The 18,951-nt window shown below is 38.7% G+C and overlaps 1 protein-coding gene across 18 annotated transcripts in view; it reads right to left on the reverse strand.

The window, feature by feature from the left end:
* Positions 1–18,951, reverse strand: part of CDK19 (cyclin dependent kinase 19) — a 189,448-nt gene that overhangs the window by 118,520 nt on the left and 51,977 nt on the right. For 9 of the 18 annotated variants that reach the window (XM_042986995.1, XM_042986978.1, XM_042986994.1 and 6 more), the window contains one exon: positions 14,705–14,773. The exons of 5 other annotated variants lie outside the window; for them this stretch is intronic. Coding sequence is in view for 8 of the 13 variants with exons in the window: in XM_042986978.1 (XP_042842912.1) it covers positions 14,705–14,773 (69 nt within the window). In the remaining 5 variants the exon portion in view is untranslated. Of the gene's footprint in view, positions 1–2,409; positions 2,481–14,662; positions 14,774–18,951 lie in introns of those variants that run through there. 4 more of the 18 variants (XM_042986990.1, XM_042986989.1, XM_042986987.1 and 1 more) reach the window with 2 other exon arrangements.

Genomic DNA, 18,951 nt, shown 5'->3' on the forward strand with positions numbered 1-18,951 from the left:
AACTACCAAGTATATACTGCTAAATATTTAAGAAATGTATTAAATTCTGAAAACAAAATTACATAAGCTTTTTGGCAAAACTTTCAATGAAATCATAATTTTTTTAAACAAAAATATTTGAATCCCCAGTTCCCTAAATGAAGTGCTCCAGAAGCTCATGTAATTGCATGGTTTTATTTTTAATACAGTAAAGAATATTACACAATCTGGATAGGTTATCGTTGCTATGGAAACTATAAGATTTTTTTTTTTTGCAGTAAGTCAAAAAGTGCAAAATTAACACATCACATTAATGACTTTTGAATTTCACATCCAGTCTGTCAAAAGAATTTGAAAGCTTGAGCAGAAGAAACTGAAGCATGGGCCTTTACTATGAATTATATGGATGGGATCTAGGAACAAACCTGGTAATTATTTCACTTAATAAGTTTAAATATAACTTCCATCTGCTAAATTAGCTAAATACTCAAAGATCTGCAAACTTAAGATTTACCTGCAGCTTTGGAATTGAGGGGGAAAAAAGTGCGTGTATCCTGACCGTTTCTCTTGTGTATTAACTGTCAGACAGTAAGTGATAATGTGGCACCTCTGAGGTTCAAAGGTTACAAAGAAGTGGCAGAACCCAGCAGGCACATGAGACTCACGTTCACCACTGTACTATGTCAATGCCAGTCTTTGGTCAGATGCCAATAACTTAGTTTTGAAAACTACAGATGCGTCCTTTCCCCCAATGCCCACAAACATTTCAATGATCAGCACATGGGGCAGAGAGACTTTATTGCTCTCAGTCGATGGGAGTGTTGCCCCTCTTGGGAACCTTCTCCAAGTGGTGATAATTCATACCCCAAAGCTTATGTGTCTCAGACACACATAACATTAAGTATCATAAAGATATAATTTGTTCTTTTATATGACAAGGCTGAAAAGCAGGTGAACCTAGTGAACCTGCCCTGCACTGCTATGACAGCCTGGCTTTTAGAGGCAGCTTACTTCTTTCTTAAAAGCATGTCAACATTACTTTTACTTTTAAATAAAATACTTTATTATTGGGGTGCCTGGATGGCTCAGTCGGTTGAGCGTCCGACTTCGGCTCAGATCATGATCTCACAGTTTGTGAGTTCGAGTCCCGCATCAGGCTCTGTGCTGACAGCTCAGAGCCTGGAGCCTGCTTGGGATTCCACATCTCCTCTTCTCTCTGACCCTCCCCTGCTCATGCTCTGTCTCTCCGTAATAAATAAACGTTAAAAAAAAATTTATAAAAAAATAAAATACTTTATTATTTACTGTAATAAAGACAGACAAAGCAATTGTAAAATCTTCAGAGAAACTGCTTTCTAAATTTTAGTGCACATTAAGTATTATGGTTAGAGTAACTACTTATTGAAAATAATCAAAGGAAAAAATTTTTAAAAAAGGCGGGCGGGGAGGCGGGCACTGGCGTCTCTCAAGTGGTTAAGTATCTGACTGCAGCTCAGGTCATGATCTCCCGGTCCGTGAGTTCGACCCCTGCATCAGGCTCTGTGCTGCAGCTTGGAGCCTGGAGCCTGAAGCCTGCTTCAGATTCTGTGTCTCCCTCTCTCTCTCTGCCCCTCCCCACTCATGCTCAGTCTCTGTCTCTCAAAAATGAATAAATGTTTTAAAAGATTTAAAAAAAAAAGAAAAAAGAAAGGAGGTTACTAAATAAATCCAGGAAGAATCAAAAATATATAAATCTTGGGGCGCCTGGGTGGCTCAGTCGGTTAAGTGTCTGACTTCGGCTCAGGTCATGCATGATCTCACTGTCTGTGGGTTCTAGCCCCGCATCGGGCTCTGTGCTGACAGCTCAGAGCCCGGAACCTCCTTCAGATTCTGTGTCTCCTCCTCTCTCTGCCCCTCCCATGCTCATGCTCTCTGTCTCTCAATAATAAATAAATGTTAAAAAAAAATTAAAAAATATATATATATATAAATATGTAACATAAACATGGATATATTTAATATGTAACTTTTTAAATTTAAAGACATTTCTTCTATATGGCTGTAATGTATATCAAAACCATGTGGGCTTCGCTCTCAGTAGTGACAAAGAAAAACAATTATTCAACAGGAACATTATGTAATAACAAAATAGAAAAACAAATTTGGCAGAGACTGCAATTCTATTAAATTTTCCATCGGAGACACTATGTTCTGGAAAACCCGTGATGCAAGCAATTCTATAGTTAGTAGAAAATATAAGAAGCACGTATTTGCACAAATTGTAGAAACTGTTGTCTTAAAATGAAAGCTTTGTCCCAGGCAGAAAACCAGGCTCAGTAGAATTTAAATGTAATTCAGGGAAGAATTTCTCAAGCCTAAAGAAGCAAGTTCAGGAACATCTCTTAAATAAAATATTAGGAACTGGTTTAACGAGAAAAGATAGTCTTATACCTTTCGTTCATGTCCCAATTTGGTGGCCAGCCTCCAATCACTTTTAGCAAGGTGAAGCACCATTCAGCAGCCTATATGTACAAGTATAGTTAAGGTCTGGCCAAAACTTTATTTCTTGGCCCAAATCATGGCCCAAAGCTTTTTGATTCCTATCAATAATACTACCAGGGCACCTGGGTGACTTAGTTGATTGAACATCCAACTCTTGATTTCGGCTCAGGCCATGATCCCAGGGTCGTGGGACTGAGCCCCGCATCAGACTCCACACTGAGTGTGTAGCCTGCTTAAAATTCTCTCTCTCTCCCTCTGCGCCTCTCTCCAACCTGTGCTTTTTCTCACTCTCTAAAAAAATTAAAAATTAATAATAATAATAATAATAATAATAATAATAATGTGTCCAGATCAGCCCTGGACCATCTTTGGTCCTAAGGATCTATGACAGACAAAAAAAATTAGAAGCATCTTTTAAGATAAGATGAGGAAATTCAAACTCAAGCAAGGCTGAAATAAAAATTTAAGTCTTCAAACTAACAGAGTTAAATCCTTTTGTTGTTGTTGTTTAGAAGGAAAGCCAAAAAAGGCTTACTATTTTAACATCAGCCAACAAACAACTACTGAGTAAATATTATATGTCCCAATACGTGCCAAATTCTAAGGATGAACAAAATTAGAGACTGACTACCCAGACATCATGGAGTTCACAATCTACCTGGAAAGAGATTCTGGGTGGGTAGGAAATATAAACAAATAACTCTGATATGACTTCCACTGTATCCAAGAGGTATGCATAACAGGCACAGAGAGAATGAGAACAGTATTTCTTTCAGCGCTTTAGGGAAGGTAACTTAACTACACAAGTGATGCCTTTAGGAGAGGAGTTTCCCCAGCAGAGAAGTGATGAAGGGGTCAGAGAATTGGAGGCAGAAGTATAGCATGAGAAAAATAACAGAGGAAACTACTAATATTCAGTATGGCTGGAAGCTGGGTCAGGATACCAAGGAGCAAGAGAAGGTTAGAAAAGTAAAGGGAAGGGACCCTGTGAGTCCTGCAAAAAAGCCTGTGTTTCATATATCAACAGTGGGCAGCAAAATGTTTTTAGAACAGAGAAAGTATGTGTTAACAGATCTTTGCTCAGAAAGATAACTGTGGTAACTACAAACTGGTGGCAGAGCAAACATTTGGGAGTTTGCATCAAATGTCCAGATAAGATGAAGAAGCAGATTAGAACAGTAGCAGAGGAGAACAAAATGGACTCAAAAGACATTTCTGAGTCAGAACTGACAGAACTTAGTACAAATTTGATTCTGTAGGTGAAAGGAAGACTCTGAAGACAGATAAAGTTTCCAATTTGTCTAATTATGTAAACAACACCCCCACCCAGAAAAATGATGGCATGAATAAATGGAGACCAGGGAATATCAGATTTTATTGTAAAGACAACGAAAGTCATGTATGAAGATTAATCTTATTAGGAAGGACTGAGATCAGAGGTGTGAAAAACAATTAGGACATTGCAGCAATGTAAGTGTGAGCAGGTAAGGACCTGGAATAGTTTTCTACACCTTAGCTCCAAAACAGGTTTAAGACAACTCTGTTAAACCGTCTTCCTTTTAAAGATGGGGAAGCTAAACAAGCAGCCAGGAGCAGAGCTGAGACTAAATCTTCCAGTTCCAAGTCCAACACTCTCCATAATAGAGTGGTCACAGTAAGACTGGAGAAGAGAAGGGACACTTGTGACCATCATTCTATTTTGTGTTTGTTTTGTTTTCGTTTTTGTTTTTTTAGAGAGCAAGAGCATGAGTGGAGAAGAGGGGCAGAGGGAGAAAGAAAGAATCCCATGCAGGCTCCACACTCAGCATGGAGCCCGATGCAGGACTTGATCCCACAACCCTGGGATCATGACCTAAGCAGAAATCAAGAGTCGGACACTCAACTGACTGAGCCACCCAGGTGCCTTGTGACAGTCATTGTAAAAAAAATTTAATGTTTATTTATTTTTAAGAGAGAGACAGAGAGAGAGAGTGTGAGTGGGGGAGAGGCAGAGAGAGAGGGAGACACAGAACCCAAAACAGGCTCCAGGCTCTGAGCTGTCAGCACAGAACCCATTGTGGGGTTCATAAACCCATAAACCGCAAGATCATGACCGAAGCTGAAGTCGGATACTTAATTGACTGAGCCACCCAGGCGCCCCTTGTGACAGTCATTCTAGAAGAGCAATTGGTAGGACCAAATTAATAAGTAATGAAGATGAAGAAGGCTAAAGAAAGAAGTGTGAGGTTCTGGGCTTGGTTGATGATATCATTAATAACAAGACTTGGGCAGATCTTAGAAGGTTCTACAGCTCATTAAGGATTCTTTTAGATAGAAAGAAACTCCAGTGGGGCAACTGGGTGGCTCAGTCGGTTAAGCACCCAACTTCAGCTCAGGTCATGATCTCACGGTTCGTGAGCCCAAGTCCCACATCCAGCTCTGCACTGACAGTGAGTAGCCTGTTTGGGATTCTCTCTCTCTCTCTCTCTCTCTCTCTCTCTCTCTCTCTCTCTGTTCTCCCCGCCCCCCCCCCTTGTGCTCTCTCTCTCCAAATAAATAAACTTAAAAAAAATGTGTTTTAATAGGGGCACCTAGGTGGCTCAGTTAAGTGTCCGACTTTGGCTCGGGTCATGATCTCACGGTTCGTGAATTTGAGCCCCGCATGGGGCTCTGTGCTGCCAGCTCAGAGCCTGGAGCCTGCTTCGCATTCTGTCTCCCTGTCTCTCTGCCCCTCTTCCGCTCGTGCCCTGTCTGTCTCTCAAAAATAAATTAATTTAAAAACCATTTTAAAAAATTTTAATAAAAAACAGAATTCAGATAATGACATCATCGGAAATACAGTATCCAAGATAGTATAGTATTACCAGTTTTTATGAGTAGGTGCTATCAATAAGGCACTCTTCAAACAATATGGCACCTAAGTCTTGCCAACAAATTTTTCTTCAAGAATGCTGACATAAATCAATATCCTATCCCTTTCTTTTAATATATGGTAATTTGGCTTAGCAGATTGAAAGGCTTGCACATCACTCATGGAAAAGAAAAAGATACATGGAATAAAATTTGGAAAAACAAAACCCAAAAAAGATCATTTAGTTTTATGTTGGTATCATTCTGAGTGACCCGATACCATTGATTCAGTATTCAGCCAGCCTAATAGTAACAATTCCTTATTTGGAAACTCTTTCCTTTATAATACCATAACATTTTAAAATTTCTTACCATGAAATTTTCCGAAAATGAAAAACAAATGGCAGTGATATTCTATGTATCTGTCTACACAGCTTCAACAATGATCACCACATGGCCAGTCTCACTTCCACTGCCTCCCCTCTTCTTGATTATTTTGCAACAAAACCCGGCATGTCATTCCACTCATAAGTAGTTCAACACCATAATATTTTTAATTATCAGGAGTAGTTTTGTTTAAATAATACACTTAGAAGACGTCTGAAACATTAAAGATCTTGTCAACACAAGTTGCTCTTAATATTATGTATTCCCCTTATTAATGGAAAATGTCAAATACTACTAGCATCTTCTTTATGCTTTCATCTATCAAATATTTCATCTACTCATTCTCTAAATACCACCAAGATACAATAATAGTCCCCTTATTCAAGTTCAGGACTCTCTTGCAACACAGAAATTTGACAAGAGTGTTTGTTTTTGTTTTGCCTTCATTCTTAGAAAAATTGCCTTATTTAGGTTCTTTTCTCAAAAACTGATTAATGCATCTCTTTCTCTAAAAAAAAAAAATCCTCATTTTATACTATTCCTTCATTTAGAATTCCAATTCAGATAAACATTTACTATTTAATTTAAAGGCTCTAAAATGATAAAATTTCAGAAACTCCTATTACGGCAAATTCTTATTGCTCAGAAGTGATTTTAATTAAAACAGATCTACAGTAATGCTTTAAGATTTAAGGTGTCAAAGTGTTAAGTTTAAAATATAAATAACTGGGACGCCTAGCTGGCTCAGTTGGAAGAGTCGTGACTCTTGATCTGGGGACTGTGAGTTAGAGCCCCATGTTGGGTGTAAAAATTACTAAAAAAAAAAAAAAAAAAAAAAAAAATTAAAACATAAATAAGGACTGTATTACATGATTACAGAAAGTAATTATTAGCAAATATTTAGTGTAAACAAAAGCTTTAATATAAGATATTATCTTCCTAAGGAGAATTCATGAATCTCAAGTCATACTTCCTTGCTAGAGTTTAATATGGCAAGTAATGCCAGACTCTCCTTCCAGAAATATTTTACTAAGAATGTGCTATGCGCCAGGCATTGCATTGCGTTGGGCTCTAGGAACAGTAGAAGAACAAGATGATCCTTTCCCTTGTGAACCTTTACACTGAGACACACAAGCAAGTGACACGATCTGATAAGCACTATAGAAGATGCATATGCAAAGCACATCAGATAAAGAATGGAAAGAAGGCTTTGGTTCTGGTGGAGGGGATAGATAGAGGGCTATCAGCTACATAATTTTCAAAGGGAAAATGTGAGTGGACCTTAAGAGATGAGCAAGATTTCATTAAGCAGAGAAGAGGTGCCAGGGCCTTATGGACACCAGAAATGCAGGGACAGTCCGAAGATTAAAATCTAGGCTATATTCAAGAAACTGGCAGGAGACCTGCATAGCTAGAACATAATAGATGAAATAAGAATGAAAAGAACAGAATAGAATTAGCAGAGTCTTATACAGTATGCTTATAAGTTGGCATTTTTACTGTATAATGGGAAGCCATCAGAGGCTTCCAAGCAAGAGAAACATATGATCAAACAGGTATTCTCAACAAGCAGATAGTGTGCAGGATGGATCAGCAGATTTAAAACCAGAGGTTGGGAAAACATTGTAAAAGTTCTGGCAAGCGTTGATAAGGACCAAAATCAGAGTACATATAGTTAAGAATGGAAGGAATGCATGCTAGAGGCATTCCAGAGATAGACTCATCTACTGTGGCCAAATATATATAGGCACACTGTAGGCATTAAAGAAATATTTGATGAGTAAATGTGTATGCACATGTGTGTATGTATATGAGACAGAGCTGAACAGCCAGAAAAGCAGCTGAAGATCACTGACGTTCCTAGCCAGTGTTGTCACAGTGAAAACAGGGCCATTTATACTATACCTTCTACAATCCGCCTCCTCAATAAATAATAATACCGACAATGAGCCAGTTTGCAAGTAGAGAATAAATTCATTTTGGACATGGTGATTCTGAAGTGGCTACTGGATAGCCAGAAGAAGATGAACAAAAGGTAATAACAGAAATGGAATTTGGAAAAGAAAATATTACTACACAGGCAACTGTTAAAACCATAGATGTAAATGCGATTACAAGTTGGGGCGCCTGGGTGGCTCAGTCGGTTCAGCGTCTGACTTGGGCTCAGGTCATGATCTCATGGTTTGTGAGTTCAAGCCCCATGTTGGGCTCTATGCTGACAGCTCAGAGCCTGGAGCCTGCTTCAGTTTTTGTGTCTCCCTCTCTCTCTGACCCTCCCCTGCTCGTGCTCTGTCTCTCTCTCTCTCTCTCTCAAAAATAAACATTAAAAAAAATATTAAAAAAAAAGAAGTAAATGTGATTACAAGAGAAAGTGCTCAGTAGAAAAAAAGAGCTGAAAATGGTGACCATTGCTCTTTCACATCATGGTACCTAATTACCAGGGTAAACTGACAGTGTTCATAGCACAGGTAAAGGGACTCATAGGCTTCCCCTGCTCCAAAACCCGCTGGTGGCCAAAGAACTTAAAGAATTAATAATAGGACCCATAACCCATTGATAGCACCCATGCCCCTGGGGTTGGTAAGCCCTTCTCTAGTAAATGCCACCTTCTAACAGGCTGCAGGAGGAGAAACTTTCAAAAGACCTTGATATTAGGCAAATCTAGATGTGAGACACTCTACAAGAAAATTGGCCTGACTCCTAAAAAGAAAAAAAAAAAGGTAAAATGGGGAAGGAGTCTATTTAAGACATGTAACAACCAAATATTGTATATGAAAATCTTTGACTAGACTGTGGTTCAAATAAAAACAGCTACCCCCGAATAGCCAAAGTAATGCTGAAACAGAAAACCAAAGCTGGAGGCATCACAATTCCAGACTTCAAGCTGTATTACAAAGCTATAATCATCAAGACAGTATGGTAATGGCACAAAAACAGACACATAGGTCAATGGAACAGAATAGAGAAGCCAGAAATGGACCCACAAACATTTGAGTCCCGCATCAGGCTCTGTGCTGACAAGTTCAGAGCCTGGAGCATGTTTGGGATTCTGTCTCCATCTCTCTAAGCTCCTCCCCAATTCAGGCATGCTCGCTCTCTCTCTCTCTCTCTCTCTCAAAAATAAACATTAAAAAAAAGTTATTTTAATTAAAAGAAAAAAGAAATGGACCCACAAACATACGGCCAACTAATCTTTAACAAAGCAGGAAAGAATATTCAATGGAAATAAGACACTCAGTTCAGCAAATGATGGTGGGAAAACTGAACAGCAACATACAGAAGAATGGATCTGGACTATTTTCTTACACCATACACAAAAATAAACTCAAAATGGATGAAAGACCTAAATATGAGACAATAAACCATCAAAATCCTACATGAGAAAATAGGCAACAACCTCTTTGATCCAGCCACAGCAACTTCTTACTCGACACGTCTCCACAGGCAAGGCAAACAAAAGCAAAAATGAACTTTTGGAACCTCATCAAGATAAACAACTTCTGTACAGCAAAGGAAACAATCAGCAAAACTAAAAGGCAACCAAGAGAATGGGAGAAGATATTTGCAAATGACATATCAGATAAAGGGTTAGTATCTAAAATCTATAAAGAACTTACCAAACTCAACACCCAAAAAACAAATAATCCAGTGAACAAATGGGCAAAAGACAGGAATAGACACTTTTCCAAAAAAGACATCCAGATGGTCAACCAACACATGAAAAGATGCTCAACATAACTCATCATCAGAGAAATACAAATCAAAACACAATGAGATACCACCTCACACCTGTCAGAATGGCTAAAATGGAAAACTCAGGCAACAACAGATGTTGGCGAGGATGCAGAGAAAGGGGAACCCTTTTGCACTGCTGGTGGGAATGCAAACTGGTGCAGCCACTCTGGAGAACAGTATGGAGGTTTCTCAAAACATTAAAAAAGAGAGCCACCCTACAACCCAGCAATTGCACTAGTAGGTATTTATCCAAAGAATACAAAAATGCTGATTCAAAGGGGCACATGTACTCCAGGTTTATAGTAGCACTAACAACAACAGCCAAATTACAGAAAAAGCCCAAATATACATTGACTGATGAATGGATAAAGAAGATGTGGTAAATATATACAATGGAATATTACTCAGTAATCAAAAAGAATAAAATCTTGCCATTTGCAACAACGTGGATGGAACTAGAAGTGTATGATACTAAGCGAAATAAGTCAGAGAAAGACAAATATATGATTTCACTCATATGTGAAATTTAAGAAATAAATCAGATGAACATAGGGAAAGGGAAGGAAGAATAAGATTAAAAACAGAGAGGGAGGCAAACCATAAGAGACTCTTAAATACAGAGAACAAACTGAGGGTTACTGGAGGGGTGTTGGGTAGGAGGATGGGCTAAATGGGTGATGGCCATTAAGGAGGGCACTTGTTATATATTAGCACTGGGTTTTATACGTAAGTGACCAATCACTAAATTCTACTCCCGAAACCATTATTACACTATATGTCAACTAACTTGGATTTAAATAAAAGGAAAAAAAAAACAGCTAAAAAGCTTTATTTGTAGGACAGCAGTGAAAATCCATAGACTAGATGTATTTTATCGTGGCTAATTTAATTTTTTAATTTTAATTTAATTTTATTTTTTTTTTAAAGTTTCTATTTATTTATTTTGAGAGAGAGCAGAGGAAGGGCAGAGAGAAAGGGAGAGGGACAATCCCAAGCAGGCTTCATGCTGACAGCACAGAGCCCAATGCAGGGCTCAATCCAATGAACTGTGAGATCATGACCTGAGCCAAAATTGAGTCAGATGCTTAACTGACTGAGCCACTCAGGCACCCTGTGTTTTATTAATTTTCTTAAGTAGAGGATAATGGTATGATGGTTATACAGAATATCCTCATTGTCAGGAGATACACATTCAAGTACTTTGGGGTGGCATGTCATGACACTGGCAGCTTAATTTCAAATGGTCAATGTCAGCAAAAGACACACACACACACAGTATATGTGTATATATATATATATATATATATATATATATATATACACACACACACACACACACACACACACAGAGTGAGAGATAAAGAAATACAGAAAAATGGTAACAAGACTGAAATCTAGGTGGAGGGTGTGTGGATGTTCATTATTCTACAGTTTAAACTTTTCCGCTTTTACAAAACTTTTCTTAATTTAAAAAAAAAACGAAGAACAAAGTAACAAGCAGTAGTTAGCAAGTTAAAAGAAAAATAAGGAAGTTGTATACAAAAGCCAAAAGACAAGTATTAGAACGTAGCTGGGCAAAAGCATCCAATGTAGAAGCAAAGACAAAGAGGAGGGAATGGAGGAAAGCTGGTCGTATTTGGCAGCTGCTGGTGTTTCACAAGACCATGGACCAGTAGATTATGCACTTTGCGCTCAAACTCTCTCAAGGACTGTACTGTACTCTACTTTGTTATTAGAATTACTTGGAATTGACTCATGTCTTTTTTCCCCATCTCCAAATGAGGAAGGAGACTATCTTACTCATTTCTCTTTATTTTTTAGGAGCTAACAAAGTGCCTTGCAAATAGTAGAAACTAAACATTTGTTGCACTGAAATAAATGTTTTTATTAGTCTCAATCAACTTAAAAAATATTTTCAGCATAATAGAAAATCTGGAAAATTTTATTTCTTTAAAAGTTTATTTGGAGAGAGCAGGGGAAAGAGAGAGAGGGAAGGAGGGAAAGAGGGAGAGAGAATGAGTAGGGGAGGGACAGACAAAGGGAGAGAGAGAGAATCCCAAGCAGGCTCCGGGCTGTCAGCACAGAGCCTGATGTGGGGCTCAATCTCATGAAACCTGGGATCCTGACCTAAGCCAAAATCAAGAGTTGGATGCTTAACCAACTGAGCCACCCAGGCTCCATTTAAATTTTTTTTTTAAGTGAACTCTACACCCAGCGTGGGGCTTGAACTTACAACCCCAATATCAAGAACCTCATGCTCTACCAACTAAGCCAGCCAGGCACCCTACAAACACCAGTAGTTTTAATGGAAAAGTCATCATATCTAAAAAAATAACCAGAAAGCAAACTATCTCCTTCTAGGAGGAAAGGAGAAAAATAGAAATTACTTTCTCATTCTCAAATCTAGCACTGTCAGGTGAGATACAAGAACAACAACTTGCACCTTTTAGGCCCATTTTCCTATTTCTGTCTTCACAAGATCATCCCAAATCATAAGTCTCAATGAAAAATAAATACTCAAAAGACAAATTAAGAGTCAAGATTGTAACCGGGGCACAGGGGTACAAGAGCACCTGGCCCCAGGGGTCCCAAACAGAGCAGGATCAGCCACATGCAGATCTCTCTTTCACCAGAGAAAGAGAAATAAGTGGTGAGGAACAAGAAAAGAATTCTATTCCAGGAGGCCAATGCCCAGAAGACAGCGGACTAGCATCCCGAAGACTGTCTCCAAAGTGCTGAAAATACTTCCAGGTTTATATAGGGAAAATGTGAGGCAAAGATGGGCGGGTACATGCAGGTAGGCAGTGAAGGTCAAATCAATCATTGCTGGAGTCAATCACGGGTGGGGGTTTGCTGGCTCAGGGCTGCCCTCATTGCTCTAGTGGGTAGTTTCAGTTCCCATCACAGGATGCTTTGCCCTCAGGGTCTTCCGCTTGAGCCACAGACAAACTGGAAAGAACCCAACTGGAAAGTTTGAAGTCCAACCGGAGGCAGCCAAAGTCCTCTTTTAAGATGTGAAAATCAACACTTCAAATTGAAATACATGTTTTTCACCATACTACTTAAGTTTCTGCCAAACCTATACCACTGAGGAATCTTCTTTTGAGAAAATTTCAGTTTTGCATGTTTTCCTGGCTGACCTTAACTACTGTGATAATAGAAAATGTGATATTGTGATATAATAAGAAATATATATTTTGGTCTTCCTCCAGGATTCCTGGCTCATAGCTCCTAAAAGCCTTGCAATTTCCTAAGTGTTTAGAGCATAGAGTCATCTTTTATTATAATATTTGGTTTGTGTTCCTGGAATAGCTCCAGAAGGATAAAAGTGAAAGAACCGCTTTTGTTATTCATAACAAGTCCCTTTCAACTACACTGCGTTAAAGAGGTGATGCTTAGAAAGTCCCTGGATAACCACTGGATGGGGGCTGGTTGATAGGGGGAAAACCAGGTGATGAGAACTTTCACTCCACCCCTCAACAGCACCCACATCCCCAAGAAGTTGGTTGGAAGTGGAAAACCAATAGTCAACAACTTATTCCATCATGCCTACATAATGAAGCCTCCATAAAAAATCTCTGCAGTACACAGTTCTAGATTGGTCAACGGGAATACATCTGCTTGCCAGGAGGGTGGCACACCTCAAAACTCCATGGATACAAAAGTTCCTGTACTCCAGACCTTCCAGACATAGACCTAGCTCTATTTATTCTTCGTGTGGCTGTTCGTTTGTATTCTTTAATATATTCTTTGTAATAAAGTAGTAATCTAGTAATGAAACTGTTTTCCTGAGTTCTGTGAGCCATTCTAGCAAATGACTGAACCTGAGGAGAGGGTCCTTGGAATTCTCAATTTGTAGCTGAGTTGGACAGAAGTTGTGGGTGACTTGAGAACCCACCATCTTCTACTGGGGTCTGAGGTTGGGGGCAATCTTGTGAGACTGAGCCCTTAGTCTGTGGAGTCTGCACCAACTTCAAGCAGTTAGTGTCAAAATTGAGTTAAATTGTAGGATATCCAGCTGGCGTTGGAGAATTTGTCAGGATGAGGGAAAAATCCCACACATCTAGTGTCAGAAGTGTTCTGGAAAGTGTCGGATTTAAGCAGAATTGTGAATAGAAAGAGAAATAGAGTTTTCCCTTTCAGACAGTCTATTTAATAATATAGTAAGTATCCCTGCTAGAACCCAAACCATTCAAACCATTATAATCCACAATCTCTGAACAACATTTGAAAGAAAAAAGAGAAATCCTTTAAAGGACTTTACTTGAAACTTTAACCAGCAAGGCACATAAATCATAAAGTAAAAAGTCAGCTCTTAGCTATTAAGATTTAATTTTCTGGAGCACCTAGGTGGTTCAGTCAGTTGAGAGTCTGACTCTTGATTTTGGCTCAGGTCATGATCCCAGGGTCTTAGGATCAAGCCCCGCATTGGGCTCTGCACTGAGTATAGAGCCTGCTTAAGATTCTTCCCCTTGCCCCTCTCCTCTACCCTTGTTCTTGCTCTAAAATTTAAATTTTTTTAATTTTTTTTTTTTTTTTTAGTAAAAAAAGAATTAGGGGCATCTGGGTGGCTCAGTCAGTTGAGCGTCCAACTTCGGCTCAGGTCATGATCTCGCGGTCTGTAGATTCAAGCCCCATGTTGGGCTCTGTGCTGACAGCTCAGAGCCTGGAGCCTGCTTTGGATTCTGTGTCTCCTTCTCTCTCTCTCTCTGTACCTCTGCTGCTTACCCTCTGTCCCTCTCAGAAATAAATAAATATTTTTTAAAAAAAGAATTAATTTTCTTTTAAAAGTTTCCATGAACAAAAACTAATTGGTTTGTATAAAAAATCAGGTAAACCTAATGTTGTCAAATGATCCATTTCATAAGAATGTCAACCTAAGATCAAATTTTAGTCACTAAAAAGCTAAAAAACAAGAAGTTAGAAATATAAAGGTGCTGCTCATCCAAGAAAAAAGATAAATACCAATAATAAGAGCCAGCCAAATCAACTTGGAGGGAAACAATATTTTTTCTGTTATTACATCACCTTTAAAACATAGAAATTAATATAATCCAATAGCACAGCACATTTATAATAAGAGTTGTAATAATAGCTACATTTATATAGTACTTAGTACGAGGCAGGCACCACTTTAAGAGTCTCAACTGTATTAACTCTTCTAATCCTCACAATATGCTGTGAAGCAGATACTATCACCATCTCACTGTACAGAGGAGGACACTGAAAACAGGGAGGTTAAGTAACTCACTCCAGATCACACAGCTAGGTAAGTGGCAGATTCAGGATTCACCTGGATCTAGGAAGTCTGTGTCCAGAGTCTGTGCTTTTAATCACGATAGCTTCATTTCTTGTTTCCCTTCTGGAAAAAGGGAATAGCATGTGTCAGATGCAGAAGAGTAAGATGCATTGGAAGTTCAGCAAGGCTGGTTGAAAACAGGTGAAAGCAAGTTAAAGCTGAAGGAGAAAAGAGGCAGGGCCAGAGCAAACAGAGCAGGTGAACCACATTAAGGAAACTGGACTTAATCCAAGAAAAGAAGGTTTTAAGCAATCTGTGTGTTTGTGATTCCGTGTTTCAGGTAAATTGAAGTTGAAAGGACTGTGGTATTGTCTAAATGGAGATGCCCAAAAGGCATTTGGATGAACCAGTATCTTAGAAGGGAGATGTGGACAGGAGATGGAGAGGTGAAAGCATTTAGAAAATGAAAGCATGAGAATAGCAGAGGACAGAACTCTGAAGAACATCATTGAAGAAAAAGGATCCTACAGTATTAACAATGTAAACTACGTGATTTGGTGCTTAGCACTGCTAAGTGGTTTCTAATTATTTACTTTACGCTTCTCTTTCCAAGTAAACACTAAGTTCACTGAAAACAATGAATGATACCTCCTATAGGCCTTTGCAAATCCACAGCATTTAGCATATTAATGGCTATTTGTGGGATACTTAACCAAATGAGATAAGGCAAAGGGATAAATACTTGATTTTACTTGATTTTAGGAAAATCCTTTTTAAAAGATTCCTTTGATCTTCCATTCCCCGCCCACCCCCCCACCCCACCCCCACCCCCAGGCTTTTGCTCTCTGCATTTGCTGCACTGACTGCCCTAACCCAGCAAAGATAAGCTTCGGGACTGAGGACATGTTCCCATGCAGTGGTTCTGTGATCCACTCTCATACTCAAAACCTAATAAGCAAATCCAGTTGAAATGATTTTAAGAGGAAAATGGAGGAGAGGGGTTCTCATTTAAAATAAAAGACATGGGGTGCCTGAGTGGCCCAGTTGGTTAAACACCCGACTTTGGCTCAGGTCATGATTTCACAGTTCTTGAGTTCAAGCCCCGCGTCAGGCTCTGTGCTGACAGTTCAGAGCCTGGAGCCTGCTTCAGATGCTGTGTCTCCCTCTCTCTCTCTGCCCCTTTCCTGCTCACGCTCTGTCTCTCAAAACTAAATAAACATTTAAAAAAAAATTTTTTTTAATAAGTAAAAGACAAAATTAGTTCTATTGCATTTTTCTACTATAGCAGAAATTTTTCTTACATTTTTATATTATACTGTCAAATCACAAAATACTTCCTGTTTGTGGCCCTCTGTCTTTCCCATGGTTATGAATCCCCCTGATCTGTCTTTCCCCTTATTAATCCTATCCATTAAGACAAGGTCAAGCTTTCCAGAAGTTTTGTGAACACTTTATCTCTTCTCTGCATTCACCAAGCACATCTCTGTACTATACACATGACATTCATCACATGCCACTTCATATGGTACTTTTCCACAATGTGTGACTTAGAGAGCATGGGATATGGAATTATACACCTATTATATATATTAAGTCACACAGCTAATAAGTTACTTACACCCTCAGGTTACCAGTTTTTGCATTTATGAATTGAGAATAATAGTAACAACACTACACAGCTATTTTGAAAATAATTGAGATCATATATATAAAATGCTTAGCATGTGTCCAGCTAGAGGCTCAATAAATGTCAGTTCTTTTTTTTTAAGATTTTACATATATGAGCAATATAAAAACCAAAACAAATGAAGAAATAACCCTTAAAATAAACTTAAATACAGAGAACAAATTGGTGGTTGCCAGAGGGAAGGTGGGTGGGGAGATGGGTGAAATAGGCAAATGGAATTAGGAGGTAGGAACTTTCAGTTATAAAATAAATAAGTCAGGGAGATTAAAAGTACAGCATAGGGGAGGGCGCCTGGGTGGCTCAGTCGGTTAAGCGTCCGACTTCGGCTCAGGTCACGATCTCACTGTCCGTGGGTTCGAGCCCCGCGTTGGGCTCTGTGCTGACTGCTCAGAGCCTGGAGCCTGTTTCAGATTCTGTGTCTCCCTCTCTCTCTGCCCCTCCCCCGTTCATGCTCTGTCTCTCTCTGTCTCAAAAATAAATAAATGTTAAAAAAAAAAAAATAAGAAAAAAAGTACAGCATAGGGAATACAGTCAATATTTTAATAACATTGTACGGTGACAGATGGTTACAACACTTATCATGAAGAGCACTGAATAATGTATGGAATTGTTGAATCACTATGTTGTCCACCTGAAACTAATATAACATTGTATGTTAATTGTACATCAATTAAAAAAACATATAGTGCAGTATGGGGCACCTGGGTGGTTCAGTTCGTTAAGCATCCGACTTTGGCTCAGGTCATGATCTCCCAGTTTGTGAGTTTGAGCCCCGCGTCGGGCTCTGTACTGACAGCTCAGAGCCTGGAGCCTGCTTTGGATTCTGTGTCTCCCCCCTCTTTCTGTCCCTCCCCTGCTCATGCTCTGTCTCTCTCTCTCAATAATAAATAAACATTAAAAAAATTAAAAAAAAAACCATATAGCACAGTAAAGCAAAACAAGAATTCAGGCACCATGGAAATTCACCCTTTTAAAATGTATATTTCAGGGGCGCCTGGGTGGCTCAGTCCACTGAGCATCCGACTTCGGCTCAGGTCATGATCTCACAGCCCGTGAGTTCGAGCCCCGCGTCAGGCTCTGTGCTGACAGCTCAGAGCCTGGAACCTGCTTCGGATTCTGTATCTCTGTCTCTCTCTGCCCCTCCCCTGTTCATGCTTGCCTGCTCACTCTCGCTCTCTCTCTCTAAAATAAGTAAACATTTAAAAAATTGCAAACTTTCTTTAAGATAATATGAAAGAAGAAGCCTGTGAGTAAACATTTCAATTAGAATGCTTAGGAAGGGATACAGGAATATGAGTTTTTGGCAAATAACAGCAAAAATGAAACATAACATTTGAAATTAACATTTCCTATATGGATAATAGTTTTCTGAGTGGAGGTGTCATCATGGTGTGCCTTCACAGCCATCACAATACCTAGCAACTAACAATCAAATAATTTATGGATTAATTGATAAGAGGGCTGATGTTATTGGTTATCTACCTTTTCTAATAAAATGGAGGTTTACAGTAAGAGTCTCAAATTAAGTTTTTCATTCAACAAATAGTTTTGCCTACAGCAGTGCATATTGGACCCTACAAGGATTATAATAATATATTGAGGTAAAATATTCATCCTACAGAAGTTCACAAAAGAGTGGAGGAACTAAGAAATGTGTGCAGTTACGATATAACATAAAATATAAAAAACTGCCTGAATCCCACGATTTAAAATATTTTTAAAACCATCGATTTAATCCTATCTTTCTCACAGAAGATTCAATGAGAGGAAGAGAGTGGGAGGAAGAGAAAGAGTCCTCCTATGACCTAATATGAGCAGTACATTACATCTCTTATACTATTGATTAGGATAATCTATTAAGATTGTTATACTCCATGGAAAGAAACTAGATGGCTTCCCTAAGATCAGAAAAAGGCACTCCTATTCAATATCATACTGGAAGTCCTAGCTAATACAGTAAAATAAGGAAATAAAAAGTATACTAATTAAGGAGGAAGAAACAAAACTCTCTGTTTACACATGATATGATTATCTTTGGAGAAAATACCAAAGAATCAACAAAAAAAAAAAAAAAAAGAAAAAAGAAAAAAGAAAAAAAAAAACCTCCTGGCACAAATAAATGATTATAGCAAGGTTTCAGGATACAAGGTTAGTATACAAAAGTCAATTACTTTTTTGTATATCAACAATGAAAAGTTGGAGTTAAAATTAAATTTAAAACATAACATTTACATTAGCTCCCCCCAAAATGAAATACTTTTGTATAAATCTAACAAAGGATGTACAAGATCTATATAAGGAAAACTGAGGAAAGAAATCAAGAAAGATCTAAATAAAGGGAGAGAGGGGCGCCTGGGTGGCGCAGTCGGTTAAGCGTCCGACTTCAGCCAGGTCACGATCTCGCGGTCCGTGAGTTCGAGCCCCGCGTCAGGCTCTGGGCTGATGGCCTGGAGCCTGTTTCTGATTCTGTGTCTCCCTCTCTCTCTGCCCCTCCCCCGTTCATGCTCTGTCTCTCTCTGTCCCAAAAATAAATAAAAAACGTTGAAAAAAAAATTTAAATAAAGGGAGAAAGATTCCATGTATATGACTATGAATACCCCAATTGACAAGATAT

The sequence above is a fragment of the Panthera tigris genome, chromosome B2, assembly GCF_018350195.1.
Source record: "Panthera tigris isolate Pti1 chromosome B2, P.tigris_Pti1_mat1.1, whole genome shotgun sequence".
Lineage (NCBI taxonomy): Eukaryota > Metazoa > Chordata > Mammalia > Carnivora > Felidae > Panthera > Panthera tigris.